Source organism: Colletotrichum scovillei (assembly GCF_011075155.1).
Source record: "Colletotrichum scovillei strain TJNH1 chromosome Unknown Contig00005, whole genome shotgun sequence".
NCBI lineage: Eukaryota > Fungi > Ascomycota > Sordariomycetes > Glomerellales > Glomerellaceae > Colletotrichum > Colletotrichum scovillei.
Window position 1 is genome coordinate 1,816,612 of NW_023336263.1, and position 15,107 is coordinate 1,831,718.

At 52.1% G+C, this 15,107-nt stretch overlaps 3 protein-coding genes across 3 annotated transcripts; 1 reads left to right on the plus strand and 2 right to left on the minus strand.

The window, feature by feature from the left end:
• Nucleotides 1-683: 683 nt before the first annotated feature.
• HER10_EVM0006277 (CCR4-Not complex component) lies at nucleotides 684-8,490 on the plus strand. The gene is made up of 4 exons (XM_035475868.1): nucleotides 684-1,525; nucleotides 1,618-1,939; nucleotides 1,999-7,934; nucleotides 7,999-8,490. Exons 1-4 carry the CDS (start codon nucleotides 1,274-1,276, stop codon nucleotides 8,035-8,037), a joined length of 6,549 nt encoding a protein of 2,182 aa, XP_035334040.1. The 5' UTR covers nucleotides 684-1,273; the 3' UTR covers nucleotides 8,038-8,490.
• Nucleotides 8,491-8,691: 201 nt separating this feature from the next.
• On the minus strand, nucleotides 8,692-11,949 carry HER10_EVM0008380 (uncharacterized protein). The gene is made up of 3 exons (XM_035477905.1): nucleotides 10,149-11,949; nucleotides 9,722-10,083; nucleotides 8,692-9,661 (listed from the first exon to the last, which is right to left on the minus strand). The coding sequence occupies exons 1-3, from the start codon at nucleotides 11,194-11,196 to the stop codon at nucleotides 9,314-9,316; spliced, it is 1,758 nt and encodes a 585-aa protein (XP_035334188.1). The 5' UTR covers nucleotides 11,197-11,949; the 3' UTR covers nucleotides 8,692-9,313.
• A 288-nt stretch (nucleotides 11,950-12,237) lies between these two features.
• HER10_EVM0010839 (uncharacterized protein) lies at nucleotides 12,238-14,428 on the minus strand. Its single transcript, XM_035480286.1, has 3 exons — nucleotides 13,789-14,428; nucleotides 13,542-13,726; nucleotides 12,238-13,466 (listed from the first exon to the last, which is right to left on the minus strand). Exons 1-3 carry the CDS (start codon nucleotides 13,804-13,806, stop codon nucleotides 12,512-12,514), a joined length of 1,158 nt encoding a protein of 385 aa, XP_035334372.1. The 5' UTR covers nucleotides 13,807-14,428; the 3' UTR covers nucleotides 12,238-12,511.
• Nucleotides 14,429-15,107: the final 679 nt, after the last annotated feature.

A 15,107-nucleotide genomic window follows, 5' to 3' on the forward strand; every position in this document is an offset into this window, starting at 1 on the left:
CCCAATACTGAATGCCTATCTACGCAGTAAGAGGTACCTTCCTAGATGTCTCTCCTTGTGAGGGTGCCATTTTAGATACTTCTCCCCAGGTCGAGATCTTTGGCAGGTCACGTACAATCATGGGCTCTACCCCCACCTATCAATCCAGCTGTACGGAAATTAGCTATCTTACCTACCTATCTACCTTAGTACCTCCGTTGAATTAAGTACTAAAGAAGCCAGCTTACGTCTAGAAGAGACTCGATATCTTTCTAATCAAGCTACCTCAGAGTGAGTGCTTACCTGCAGCGTGTCTAGCCGTGCCTAGATACCTAGGTAAAGCATGTTGTCTGAGGGCCATCTATCCTTTTACAACGCCGGGCCGGCTGCACCTGGGCTGCCCTTGGTGCCTCAAGTATGACCGTCCTAAGCGGTGTAGGTGCATACAGCCTGTCACCTTGCCTAAGGCACCCTAAGGTACCTTACCTTAGGTACCTACCTGGCCTGTCCGGTAGTGCACCCGAGGTAGGTACCACCCGGCCTTGCCTGGAGGTACCTTAGACTCCTGCTTTGAGGTTCCTTACCCTCCCTCCACTGTGTGCCTTCGCCCATGAGGTCAGGTACCTTAGGTAAGGCACATTTTCCCTTAGGTGCCGTCCATTCTCCGCCTTGTGCATGCCCAAGCCAATCCCCTACCGGCAGCCATAGCCTCCACGTCCTCACGTACCTTTCAAACCAGCCAGGCTCTAATTTCTTCTCTCTTTGCGAAGCTGTCAAGCACCGTACGACAGACGTTCCCGATCGATCAACGTCGCATATTCTACGAACTCTCCCTCTCTCCATTCCCCTTTCCATCCTCCTCCTCAACCTCTGGCAATAGCGAGCTAGTCCCAGAAGCCGCTCATCGATCCCCGCCCGAACATCGGTGGGCATCTTGATTGCGGTCTCGGTCGACCTGGCTCAAGTGCCAGGTCCCCTCCTTTGCTCAATACCTCCATCGCATCAGCAACGATTCGGACACGGCCTACGCATCCTCGTCTCCGCCCATTCATCTTCCTCGTCGCACTCGCGCATCATCTGCGGCATTTGTTGCCCGCCACGTCGCGCCGAAGGCCACATTCACAGTTCTGGAAGTGCTCGTCGTTGATGTGGGCGTAGTCGATCACGAGATAGTTTACTTTGGCGGCTCGATAACGGAAGCCTCCAGCGAGGAAGTTGGTTTAGTCTGGTCTTGCTGTAGGACGGACTCCTCCTCCTTCCAAACTTCTTCCGCCCCGATACGCAATACTCTCCCATGGTCCCACAACCAAGGTCGGGATCATTCTCTCCACATCCTTCACAGACACTGCACACTGGAGTTTGGCACTCGACGCATCCATCACAATCCGCTGGGTTGACTGCAGGCGCAAGTCCAAGTACGAGTAGTCCGACAGGGCCAAGTTCCCTGGTCAAAATTGCTGTCGCCCAAGTTTATCTCCTTCTCGGTGCTATCAAGGAAGACAAGGACCGCGCCAAGTGGGAGACACAAGCAGAACAACTACAAAAGGTAGCCTTCCCACCCTCGTCGAGCTTGTAACCAGATTATCTCAAGTTTGGTCTGACACTGGATCATTACTGATACGTAAACATCTTCCTTAGCTCATCAATGAACACGGAATGGAGGTCTTTGCGAAGTATTTTACGCGCCTTGTCGCTGCCCATGCTGGCCATATCTTCCACGGACATACACGGCCGGGGACCAATGGCAATTTTCACCTTCTCATGAGCGAGATGAAGAAGATCTCTCACGACGCCAATCAAGCCAATAAGATTGCTGAGTCTATCGAAACCGGCACAGAAGACTTGTTCCGTGACTTTGACATGTCAACATTCATGGAAGCATTCAAGTTAGATGCTCTCGAAAAGACGATATTGGCGCTAGCCTTCAAGACAGGATCAAGGTCCGACCTCAAGACCAAGGGTTGGTTGTCCTATCATCGTGGAAAACAAACGTTTCTAATGCTGACTACTCAAATTCAGCCGATGCCATCTTATCTACGAATTTCCCGACCTTCGTGAACATTCTTGCCCGGCGTGAACTAGAAGAGCACGCAGATTTGACCGATTCCTTCATCGCTGTACTCGTCGATCGCTTCATTCAGTATCAGCCACCAAACTTCAACGCTGCGTCTAAGTCCGAACTAGCCTACAAGGTCCAGGCAAGGTGGCACGGGGACCAGGCTCCGCCGCCTTCTGAAGTGCTTGCCGCGCTTGATTTGGTAAGGGTGCTGGCCGACAAACCTCCAAATGCTCTGGCAACATACATCCAAAGAACGGGCGGCGACTTTACTGGAGATGAGGAGAGTTGCGTCTCATACCTGCAAAGTCGGCCTCAGAATGTTCAGCTCAGTGAAGAGCAGGTGTCAATCGCCCTGACTTACAGCACCATCAGCCAGACACCCCGTTATGACCCGTCGATTCTCGCGGCAGCCCTCCGTCGAGTTCTACCTTCGTCATTTAGGTGGCAAGACGTGGTTTCATACTTCGATCAGCGATCCGCTCGAATCTCCTCCCGGCAATTTCTCCGTCTGTACAATGCGTTGCTCCCGATCGCTGAAGAGGATCAAACATTTGATATCCAGAAGCTATGGGGTGGAAATTGGGAACATCCAGAAACCCAACTGTCTTTCATATGCGCGTTCGCCTCACTTCAGCCGGATCAGCTTGACGCTAGTACAATCCCGGGGTTGATTCCAACGCTGACACTGGAAACCTACGTGCAATCTGCCCCAGAGGTTCAGCAACGCGCGGCGTTCGCGGCCAAACACGCGTTGGTGTCTGTTGAGGCGCTATCGGCCGTGTTCCATGTTGCCCTTCACTCAGTCCACGCGTCGCAAAGCGTCGAAGCCAAGCGCCTGTTCCAGGAAGTCGTGGTGCCTAACCTAGACATCTTCGTCGTTTCCGCATTTGGAGTACCGAAACCATGGCCAACGATGGCAGTCGACACGCTGAACTCTCTTTTCGAAAGCTTCCTCTACAAACGATCAACGGAATATGATTTCGTTCTCGACAGCCTGTGGAAGAAGGACAAGGAGTGGGTGATTCAGCGGCTGATTGAGGCACATGCCATTAAACCAACCGATCTTCCCTTGATCTTTGAGCATGCCTTGAAACACAAATGGCTCGATGAGCTTGTTTACCTTTCAAATGGGTTTGGACTCGATCTCGCAGCGCTTGCTCATGCTGAGGGTTATCTTGATTTGGTCAATTGGGCGCGACTCAATTCCGAGAGAAGCAACGAGATTGCGCGGTCTTTGCTCCAGTTTTTGCTGATCAAGGCAAACTTGGAATTGCAATTCCAGCGCCCCCCCGACGGCCAAGCTGCCGTCAAATCTAGCACCACTCTCCAAGTGAGGACAGTGGCTGCTTTTCTGCAAATTCTGGAGGACTTTCTTCCCAAGACTCCCTTGCAGGATCTCATTATGGTGCAGCGATCTTGCATCACGGTCTACCCTAGATTGATCAACTATGGCGAAGGCTTCGACGATATCATTGACGCCAACGGCAAAGATGGGAACGCTTTGCCTACCGGGGCCAACAGTAAGATGGAAGAACATTACAAGAAGATGTACGGAGACGAAATTCAAGTCCGCAACATCGTCGAGGTCCTGGATCGGTACAAACATTCTCGCGATCCTCTAGATCAAGACGTGTTCGCATGCATGATCCACGGCCTGTTCGATGAGTACGCCCATTATGTCGATTATCCCTTAGAGGCACTCGCAACAACCGCAGTGCTTTTCGGTGGCATCATCTCCCACAAGCTTATCTCAGATCTCCCGCTCAAAATTGGTCTTGGCATGATTCTTGAGGCTGTCAGAGACTATTCCCCGGAGGATTCGATGTACAAATTTGGACTGCAGGCCCTGATGCAACTGTTTTCTCGTTTCCGGGAATGGCCCGGCTTCTGTCGACAATTGCTGCAGATACCCGGCCTACAAGGTACCGAGGCCTGGAAGAAAGCTGAAGACGTAGTTAGAGACCACGAGGATGAGCTTGCACGATCGCGCAACGGCGTTATGCCTACAGCTCATGTCAATAGCGAGTCTCTTTCGAACGGTAACGTACCCGAAGGCAGACCGACAGATCGTCAACCGCAACCCTTCCAGTCTATCAACGCATCTGACCGCTCGCCTGGAGTCGATTGTGAGGAGCCATCAAGCGATACACAAGGCAAGATTCAGTTCGTACTGAATAATCTTACCGAGACCACCCTTCAAACCATGTGTCAAGAGTTGCGGGAAATACTTGAACATCGTTATCAGCAATGGTTCGCAAGCCACCTGGTCGAGGAGCGAGCCAAGATGCAGCCTAATTATCACCAAGTCTATCTCGAACTGGTCAAGCTATTCGAGGACAAGATCCTGTGGGGAGAGGTTTTGAGAGAGACGTACGTGAGCGTGGCTCGTATGCTCAACTCGGAGGCCACCATGCAGAACTCGACCGAACGGTCACACCTCAAGAATCTTGGAGGTTGGCTTGGTCTCCTTACTCTGGCTCGCGATAAGCCGATTAAGCACAAGAACATTGCCTTCAAACAGCTCTTGATCGAGGCCCACGACACGAAAAGGCTCATTGTGGTCATTCCCTTTGTTTGCAAAGTCATCCTTCAGGGAGTCAACTCAACCGTATTTCGACCACCGAACCCATGGTTGATGGACATTATTCACTTGCTCATCGAGTTATATCACCATGCTGAGCTAAAGCTCAATCTCAAGTTCGAGATTGAAGTGTTGTGCAAGGGTCTTAACCTTGACCACAAAAGTATCGAGCCTTCCGGCGAGATTCTCAACCGTGCCGCCGTCGAAGACGCACAAGAGCTGGTTTCCCAAGACACTTTGGAGACGTTTGAAAATCTTTCCCTGAACGGGATTTCCACGGGTGTCACAGCTGGTCTTTCTCCTCAGGTCATTGCTGCATCAATTCCAGATCTTGGCCCGCTCATTCACATTCCGCCTACGAATGAAATGGTGGTGACGGCTACCCGACTGCACGAGATTGTTCGGACTGCTCTGACGCAGGCTTTGCAAGACATCATACAACCTGTGGTAGATCGATCCGTCACGATTGCTGCCATTTCCACCCAGCAAATGATTCACAAAGATTTTGCGACTGAGCCTGATGAGAACAGGGTCAGGACATCGGCCATCAGCATGGTGAAGGCGACTGCCGGAAGTTTGGCGCTGGTGACCTCTAAGGAGCCGTTGAGAGCCAACTTCACGAATTATATGAGGAACTCATCTAATGATTTACCCCAAGGGTTACCAGAGGGCACTATCATCATGTGTGTAAACTCAAATCTTGATCTGGCGTGCAACATCATCGAGAAGCAAGCTGAGGAGAGAGCTGTGCCGGAGATTGAGGAGATGATTGAGCCTGAACTGGAAGCCCGCCGTCGCCATCGCCTCCAGCGCCCTAATGAGCCATATGTGGATGCCTCTCTCAGTCGATGGGCATGGACTATTCCCAACCCGTTCAAGTTGTCGCCAAGCATGGGCGGCCTCAACCCTGAACAGATGGCCATATACGAGGACTTCGCCCGCCAGCCTCGGACCACCACTTCTAATGCTCCATCTCACGTACCCTCCGCTTCTGATGCGACTAGATCGCTGGCCAACGAGGTTCTCCAGGACCAGTTCTCCACAGTACCCAGCCTGGGAGCTACGGCAGATGCACCAGCCGTTCAACACCTCGGCTCTCAGGTTCAGCAGTACGCCCCCGTTCACAATGGAGCGTTGCCTACCGCGAGGCCCCAAGCATTCCAAATGGACGGCCGCGCTTTGATTGAACGCGTCCAGAAGCTTCTCATGGAACTGCAGCGCGTGGCGACCGAAGCGCGCGAGGAACACTTCGCCGACCTCCCGAGGCCACATCCCGTCCTAGATGTGGTTGACGCATTGGTTCAGCATATGATCAAGGCATCACAGACTTCAGACGAGTTTGCGGTTTTTGCTGCTGATCAAATTATCCAGCTCATTTTCAGCCCGATTGATGACAACTTGGCCTTGGAAAGCCTAGTTCATGTTCTGGAGACGTTGCGGAAGATTTCTGGCCCAACACTGAATAACCGCGTCACTGCCCACTTCCGCCAGCAGTCTGGAGCCACCTTCCTCCAGATGCCACTCCTCGCCGCACTGCTGCGCACCGACCTCCTCGACTGGAGAAACATTGATTTATCCATGTCCAAAGCGCTGCAGCAAAGGAAAGAAGGCTCGCTAGACTTTTTGGACCAGATGGTCGATCTGACTCTCCTCGGCAGCCGACCAATGGCGCTTTATGGCGACTTTGTTCGGACACTCGAGGCTGCTTGGTCCTGGATACAGGACGAGCCAGATTCCGCTATCGGACAGCGCTTGAAGTTGAAGCTCTCTGGTCAAACGCTGCCGCAAACTGCGCAACAGGAGAGCGAAGGCGTACTCCAGCAGGACCAGATGGAATATGTTTTTGACGAATGGATCCATCTTTGCAACAACCCTGACGGATCGGAGACCTCGTCCATCATGTTCGTGCAGCAAATGCAAATCAGAGGTGTTGTCAAGAGCAAGGACGACCTTTTTGTTTTCCTCAGAATCGCAACAGACATGTCGGTAGACAGGTTCGAGCACTACGTCCATTCGACGGGAACCCTGACGGACGCCTTCCTCGCTGTGGATGCCCTCGCAAAGATGATTAACATCTTTATCAGACTTCACGGTGAAGCACAGCCGACTCCGCCGCCAAGCCGAGCGGTCTACTTGGATTCTGTCCTGGCCTTCATCACTCTCGTGCTCAACCATCACCATGTGAAGCGCGCGGATCACTTCAACCAAAGAGTGTTCCATCGTCTGTTGTCGGTTCTCCTCTACGAAATCAGCTCTACTGCAGAGCAGCTTCCCGAGTCAGAGAAATCGGAGCTGTTCCTGAAATTCGCTGCCAGACTCGCAGACCTCGGGCCGAAATATCTTCCTGGCTTCGTTTTCGGCTGGCTCTCCCTCCTCCAGCATCGGGCTTTCTTGCCTGTAGTAATGAAGGATCGCTCCGGGTGGGTGGCGTTTACCAGACTTCTGCAATTGCTCCTGGAACATATTGGCGAACAAGTCAAAGCGATCGAGCCCTCCAATGTAGCGCGAGAGATTTATCGAGCCACCCTCAAGCTACTCGTTATTCTACAGCACGACTACTCGGACTACCTCGCGGCACACTCACATCAACTCATAACTAGTGTCCCTCCCCACTGCAAGCAGCTTCTCAACGCCATATTGACAGCGAACCCAGCAGCCCATCCTAAGATGCCGGATCCTTTGTTTCCCGGTCTGCAAGCTGATAGAGTAGATGGTGCCAGGGACTCCCCTGAATGCCTAGACAACTCTGCGTCTATTCTGCGCGACTTAGGCTTGCTCGATGTCCTCGACCACGCGCTGCAGAACGGCCCGTCCGAGGATACATTAGCACACATCACGCGAGCCATTGTGGAGAGCCAGCGATCTGATACTGGTTTTGGGCATGTGCCCATCAATGCTAATTTGCGAGTGGTCGAGGCAGTCACTCTTCATGTCGGCAACTATGCTGTCCAGCAGTCAACTCAGAAGGGTACGGATGTCTTCAATCCAGCCTCATCAGATGTGGCCACAATGTCCATCTTGCTTCACGAGTTACCTCCTGAGGCCCGCTACTACCTCATCACCAGCATTGCAAACCAATTGCGGTTCCCCAATGCCCATACCAACTACTTCAGCCGTATCTTACTGGAGATCTTCGGCCAGGACATGAATGACCCGGAGGAGACAGAGATCAGGCAGCAAATCACTCGAGTGCTTTGGGAACGCCTAATCGGCTACTGGCCCCAACCCTGGGGTCTCATGGTGACAGTTGTTGAGTTGCTCAAGAACGAGAAGTACATGTTTTTTGATCTCCCATTCGTCAAGTCAAACCCAGAGGTAAGTGAAGCAGCTTGTGCCCACTCCGTCGACATTCACCCGTGACTAATGTTGCGCCAAATAGGTTATTGAACGCTTCCATGCCATTTTACAGCGCGCATGAGAATCTGTGGAGAGATTTGGTCCCAGTCTGACAATCATGTCCATTCACAAGACAAGGCGATGGCAAGGTGTGTTCCTCGGATCAATCGCGGCACAAGACGGGTAGGGAAACAGGCGGATTGGGGATTCACAAAAAGGAGATATGGGCGGTGATTCCTTCCTCAGGGCGTTCTACATGGAAAACACGGAAAAGAACCTGTAGTATTTATGCTAATGTACGATAATGAGAATTCTGGTGGTATGTTGGACATTCCGACCTAGAAGCGTTTGGCCTTCATTCCCTATTCGTCCAAGCGGCGTCACGGCGACATGATAGAGATAAACACATCTAGTCCTCTAAGGCAACGGAGGCTTAGGGTCTCATAATGAACTCAGGCACAGGTAATTGTGTGTGGCAGCCATAATGTCAGGGAATAGAGTCAAAGTAGACCAAATAGACAATGCGTTAAAGAGACCTCGACAATTAGTCGTGGTACTCTGTACCCTCAACCTAGCCTCCGACCCTCCACCCCCGCTTGGTCTTCTCGCTCTGCACGACTTCCGTTCCTCCACTCGAATGATCGTGTATACGCGCGAAAGATATCCAATTTCGCAGCGACCTACGGCCAACAATCAAGGCAGGAAGTTATCTAAGCTACATCCTAGCGATGAGGTTGCCGGATACAAAAGTAAGCAGTGCCCCGCCCTTAAAAGGTGTTTGGGCAACCCTGTAGTCTTCGAACCTCGTAAATTACTCTCTTCTGCCTGTCCACAGCAGTAACCCAGAAACTGTAAACTCTAGCTTTTCGTCGACCTTGGTGGACTGACGATGGTCTTCCAACTATCAGGTTGCCGGATACAACAGAGGCTGACCACAGAAAGACACAATCATACTTGTAGGACAGTACCGATTCGTTCCCCTCCAAAGGTCTTTTCCTCAATACTTCGCACGGTCACTAATTCGAGATGCCTGTCTTGCATATATTCCTTGAAGCTGAGGCACAGAGTGCTACACAGTGATGTCCACCAGTAAGTAGTACGCACACAAGAATACACGTTTCTATTGAAAGCAGGCTGGGCCTCGCGGCTTCCTGTGCGGTCGTGGCCTAGCTGAATCGCCGCTGATTTGTCAGAACGGCATACAAAATCACCGAGCAGGCCTTCTTCAGGTCCTCTGATGCTTTTCTTATTCATCGCACTCGCCTGTCGTGGATATCGTCACGGACCCTCTTTACCATGTGACCCAGACTCCCGCAGCCCCTCTCCTCCCTGATTGAACCAGTATAAGCGATTGAGCATCACAGCTCTTCCTCGTCGGCATTGGTACCTGAGGTGGCCGGCGCATTTGTCTGTGTAGGGCCGCCACGGTTCATGACATCGCCCAAACTTGAGTTATTTGAATGGGCTCGGACTTGGTCATCGCCGCCAGAAATACTCGGCCGATGTTTCTTCAAGGGGCTCCCAACTGTTCCCTCTACTGTAGCATCGTTGCTAGGGTCCTGGTTTATGCCCCCAGAAACATGGCCATTGCCTGCAGCGCTTGCAGCGCCAATCGACGGACTACCGAACGCGCCCGAGTTTACAGAGTTATTGGTGGCACCTGCGTTCTCGGAGCGGTCGGGCTCCGCTGAATGTGCTCTCTTAAGCTGTTTTATGAGGAGTCAGGTGTCAAGCTCATACAAGAGGGTGTCGGGGGTAATACATACTCGAATACGGTTCACACCATCAGCAAGCTCCCCTTGAGATCTAACGTCCTCGGGAGCGAGCTTGTTATTGATGTCCTTTTCATCAATATCCTGCATCTTTCCAAGAAGTTCACTCTCGTCGTCATCGTCGTCACTGTCGTCATTGAGAGCTCCCCCAATATTGCCATTGCTCTTCTTGCGGGCTTTCCGTCGTCTGGTGGCCTCTGTATCCTGGTCCCTGAAGGCAGAAAATCCAACGGTGCCAGATGTCTTCAAGGGGCCGAGGCTTGAGAAGTCCAGCTGCCCAGACCGGCGTTTGGCAGATCCCGGCGTTGCCTGGGCTGCCTTGGAAGAAGCAATGATGCCAATCTTTTGGAGTTGCCCTGCGCATTGTGTTAGCCTCTTCAACGCAATATTGTTACATTTCTTGAGAAATTGGCCAACTTACTCTCCCCGCGATAGAAGAATGTGAAAGAAGCATATGGCTTGTCGGGGCCATCGATACCTGTCACGGTCTGAGTACTAATAGTCTTCGGATCCAACGTCTTGGGCTTGGCAAAACTTGTGGTATGCTCCACGTCAGCATCGACGCCGCTCTTTCCATTGCCTTGCTTTCCGGATTCCGCGTCATCGTCATCATCATGAGCATCGAACTGTGGAGAGTATTCTCCTTTTTTTATTTCGCCAGAAGCAAGCACACGGAACATCAGCACCTTGATCTGTCCAGTTGCCTCGGGGATCTCGTCATCGTCGGATAAGGAGTCGGAGTCGTCTTCGCCAAAGACAGCCTCAACAGGAGATCCGTCCTCGGCGCCGTAGCGCAGAGTGTCTCTGGGGCCGTTGGGGCCTTCCTCAACTTGCATGCTTGTCGCTCCAGCTGTAGTCTTTTGTCTCCTGCGTCGCTTCTCAAACTTTTGACGGCGACGTTCCAGCTTCTCTGCTGCATCGTGACCTTGAAGGTCCAAGCCGTTAAGCCAACGCTCCAAGCCAACTTCGCGGAAGAGAAATTCGCGCTCAGCAAGACCTCCGCCTTCAGAATCGGGTACCTGGACCCAACGACTGTTGACCCAGGTCTCCTCACCTGGTCGCAGAAGCGTGGCGACTTCCTCCTTGGATCTTCCGTCAAAGTATATGTAGGCGGCTATCGTCTCATTCTCAGAATTGGTCATGGGAATATAGGGGTTGACCACTCCGGAGAACTTCGAAGGACCTTGAGCGGCGGTGGGCAGGCCTCCGACGAACTGAGGCTTGGGATAAGGGTTCGTCTCGGTGGACTTCGGAGTCGAGTACGGGATCGGCAAGCCGGGTGTCAAGAGGGTAATTGAAATGGCGAACTTGGCAGGCTCGGGCTTGTTCAAATCGGGGTTGATGCTTGGCTGAGGCACGGGTATATAGGTGCTGATGCGTGACAGCCGTGACTGCTTTTGCATACCATGCTCGGGAAGAGGAGCACCGTTGGCATGTATGCTAACGGCAATCCCTTTGAAGCAGGGCATGGTTGCGAAGCGGACTAGAGCGCGTAGAAGCGCCGCAGTCCGAGCAAGGAAGGAGAATCGGCGAAGGGCACCGCGGTCGCCAGTGACAATGCGGCGATCTGAAGGTTTTCCTTGTGAACGCGGCGGTCAGGCAGCTGGGTAAAGCTGCGTGGTATCAGCTGAAGGCCGTGGTTTGGGTGAGTCGTTAGGTCGATAGTTCCGTGGGTGGTTTGCGGGATTCGGTGCGGCACACGGCGGACGAGGTGGGAATAGTGGGGGGATGCTTCTTGCCTTGGTGGTTGTCGAGGGGGACACAAGCAACGGTGTTTTGCAAGAGCGATTTATTGGCTCAACGATGTCAAAAACCGCAGTGGCGGGTAGCGAGTAGACTGCAGCGTACTAAGGTGGCAGTTGATGCGACTATGAGGTCGAAGCTGAAGTAGAAATTGCTCTTCTTCACCGTCTCCGAATGGACCTGGTTGTGGTGGATCTGACGACCGGGGGCAATGAGACCTTGGGCGAGGAGGCCTAGGTACAAATGGTGCGCATATTGCCCGGACGACAGTGGAGAGACAGAGGTGTGGGATCTGGGAGAGAAAATTATTGAAAAGTAGAAGATGATGAGGCTGAAAAATACCAGAGTATTGTTGGCTACAGCGTGGTGTGGTCGAAGTTGGGACAAGGCTCAAGATGATGGCGGCGGCAGCTGGCGGTGTGGGAGGGCAAGGAAGCGACAAGATAGTGCCCTGGAGGGGAAATGTTACTTGGCTGTCCCGTGTCCGTGCTTGGATGTTCCCGCAAGCGCAGCTTCCTACATCCGCTGGGATCAAGTGCACTGGTGCACTGTGGGGGGGCTGGCACCTCCATCCACGAGGGCACTGGCAGGTATTGGTATTCTGGGCCGCGACTTATTGCCTCGACTTACCTTAGCTCCGTACCGACTTTCAGGTGCCTCCCCGCCTCCTGTTAGGTAAGCAATGGGCACAGCCATCGCGCTGCCGGCACGGTGATACCTAAGGTACCTCACCTGGACCTTCTGAAATGGCGACTTGGGTGCCTCACGGTCAAGATCGCTGCTGACAACTGGCTCACACACCATCTTTCTACCCAAGGCATGTTCTACCTAGCCTTGTAGTGCCTTCGTTTCGTTGCACTCCGAGGAAGTCGACGCAAGCAGCTTTGTTACAATTATTTTAATGAGTGGATGCCGAATCCTCAGCGGGGTCTCTCAATTGGCTCTTGCTTTCTTCCATATCTCGACGTATTAATGTACCCCCGCCGGATCTCAGCAAAAGGTCAGCAATAATACCACCATAAGGTAGCAAGCACTCCCTCATCAACTTCGATGCGATGACCTTCGCCGCACGCTACTGGAACCTCCCTCACTATAACTCGTTCCAATGCCCGAGTCCCCTCTGAAGCCCCTTCCGTCATCTTCTTCCTCGTCATCGGCCTCACCACCAAGCGGGAGCAGGTCCTCCACACGAGGCCCCGCATGCTGCTCATCCTTGACTTCAGGCTCATACCGTAACGGAGCCTGGTTACCATAGGTCGGGAACGTCCTCGGGGCATCCGACAGCTCATCGATGCCACTTCCTTCCTCTCGCTTGACTTGGCCCATCGACTTATTGTACGACTTTTCCACAGTTCTTCCATTGCCGATGCCAGAGCCCTGTGACGATCCTGAAAGCCCAGACCATGCCAACCATGCCACCGCCATGAATACGATCTCGGATGCCCAAAATAACAGGACGGCAGCGGTCAGAGTCATCACGCGGTAGTTGTACATCAGCCAACGCAATCCCCGCAGTTGAGCCGTCAGCGTTATCGAGGCAGAGTACGTCTCGATATCCTGGCCGCCCTGAAGTTCAAGGTACGCTGAAGCGGGTAAGGAGGAGCCTTTCGCCAACTCCACGCGCTCGGCCATCGGTACGGTCAGGACGCAAGTCTCCGAATCTGAGAACAAAACATGGTAGGCTAGGAAGAGAATCCGTGACGCTATCGATACCATTGGATCGTGATATGGCACCAAAGCGGGCCGCCTTGAAGACAAAAGGACTGTCTTCCCGTCGAAATGAGCATAGGGTTCAGGGGCGATATGAGGTTGTATTTTGTCGCTTCCCGTCGACAAGGCTCCAACATCCAGCAGGTGGATAGCAATCATGAAGTTGCCTCGCTGTGTGTTGGCAGGCGAACGGGGCATAGACAACGTGACGGACACATCATACTCCTGCTGCGTTCTCAGAGCAGACGTCGGGATGGTTGCTGTTCCAAAGGGATTCGCACCTGATCTAGAGGTGAGGTTAGACAGCAACATTCTGGTTGAATTAAACGAAAAGCAGGCGGGAAGCACGAGGAGGACTCACCCGTACTGGAGGTGGACTGGGGTCGTCACTACTTGCTCGGGTAGGTAGTCGCGGAAAAAAAGGATGGAGGCGATAGCAGCAAAGGGCAGCAGAAATAGCGACGTGCCGACGAGGAGGCTCGCGTTCACAATCGTCCGCTGTGCAGTCTTGGACGTGGCCACTCGAGACGCCTTGCTCAACACCTCCTACCAGCGCCAGACTTAGAATCTCAAGGACTAGAGATCGTAATACTGGATAGAGAACGTACCATTATATCTGAGAACATATGTGATTGTATGCTATTGGAGCTCAAGGGAGTAGTCTCAATAAACAAGGTAGGCGAGGGGGGTGCTCCAGCTGGAGGTTCGGGGGCACGTCGTGGGAAAATGATATCGTCCGATTCACAAGCGATGTCGTCCGAAGCATACGACTAGTTGCTTCACCAAGCTATGCGCGTATAGTGTCGTCGTTGCGCAGGGGGTGAACGATTAGCTGTCAGGTGCTCCGTACTTGCCGTGAGGTGAGACTAACGTAGTCAAATGGGCCGTTGAAGGCAGCACCCTGCACTTCTGGAAAGAAGAGACGCAATTTGGGCTCTGACTTTGAACGGGCCAGAGCTCCTGGTCACGCTTGATGTTGATGTTCAGTGTGAAAGTGACGCGCAGATGGATTTGTAGCTCGAGGCTTGAGCTACCCTGAGCAAAGGGATGACGGTGGGCAAGGTGGCTCAAGCCTTGGGCCGCCAATTGATATGCTGTCGGGGCGTGTAAGGTACCTTGTCCGTACTGGTTAGAAAGCTGTGGTGCTGGGCTTACACGCCGCCATCTCCATACCTAGGTATCCTTCGTCCTCACCAGCTGGAAATTGCTAATCTTCCCGATGGCTTTGGCTTTGCTTCGACGGGAAGGAGTAGCTTGGCAAAGTGCAGGACTGTTGTCCATTCATACGTATTAGAGGCTATGTACCTTCCTCAACACAACAGCTTGCTTCGACCCGCATGTGACGTTCCGTGGGTAGCAGCTACCCATACCTAACATCTAACGTAAGGTACCTACCCGGGAGTGGGTAGGTACTTAACAGATGTCCGTTCTACTGCTAATTAGGAGGTGTTATATCTTTAAGAGACTAGTGCACTGGCTACATTAGCTCTAATGTCAAGTAAAATTAATACGTATACTAAAGTATTTTCTGTCTAGTTTTTTAAAATAGTATTTCAATTTTATTAAGATTTAAGATCTAATTTAAATTTCACTTTACTTTAAAAGAATTGTTTTTATTAATATAATAAATAAATATATAAAGAAAGAGACGCACTTATTATCATATTAATGTATATACTGTGCTATAATTATGAAGCGGTATTCATTAAGAATGTTACTATTTATTCAAGTATCATACACGCTACAGGTTGAACGGACCCCTGTCGCCCCTACATTCCCTTAGGTATCTTAACACCAGTACCTTCTCACACACCTATGTACCCTATGGATATATTGACGTGGGAAACCCCTCAGTCGATATACGTGACCATACCCGTACAGTGTCCTATGCGTAGGTAGCCACATATTACTGTGTACCTAGATCAGG

Coding starts and splice junctions, on each gene's coding strand:
- HER10_EVM0006277 (XM_035475868.1), top strand. CDS start 1,274: ATGGTCCCACAACCAAGGTCGGGATCATTCTCTCCACATCCTTCACAG. Junction 1,526..1,617: donor AAGCAGAACAACTACAAAAG/GTAGCCTTCCCA, acceptor CATCTTCCTTAG/CTCATCAATGAACACGGAAT. Junction 7,935..7,998: donor TCGTCAAGTCAAACCCAGAG/GTAAGTGAAGCA, acceptor TGCGCCAAATAG/GTTATTGAACGCTTCCATGC.
- HER10_EVM0010839 (XM_035480286.1), bottom strand. Junction 13,467..13,541: donor CCAGTCCACCTCCAGTACGG/GTGAGTCCTCCT, acceptor CCTCACCTCTAG/ATCAGGTGCGAATCCCTTTG.
- HER10_EVM0008380 (XM_035477905.1), bottom strand. CDS start 11,196: ATGCCCTGCTTCAAAGGGATTGCCGTTAGCATACATGCCAACGGTGCT. Junction 10,084..10,148: donor ATTCTTCTATCGCGGGGAGA/GTAAGTTGGCCA, acceptor CACAATGCGCAG/GGCAACTCCAAAAGATTGGC. Junction 9,662..9,721: donor ATGGTGTGAACCGTATTCGA/GTATGTATTACC, acceptor CTCATAAAACAG/CTTAAGAGAGCACATTCAGC.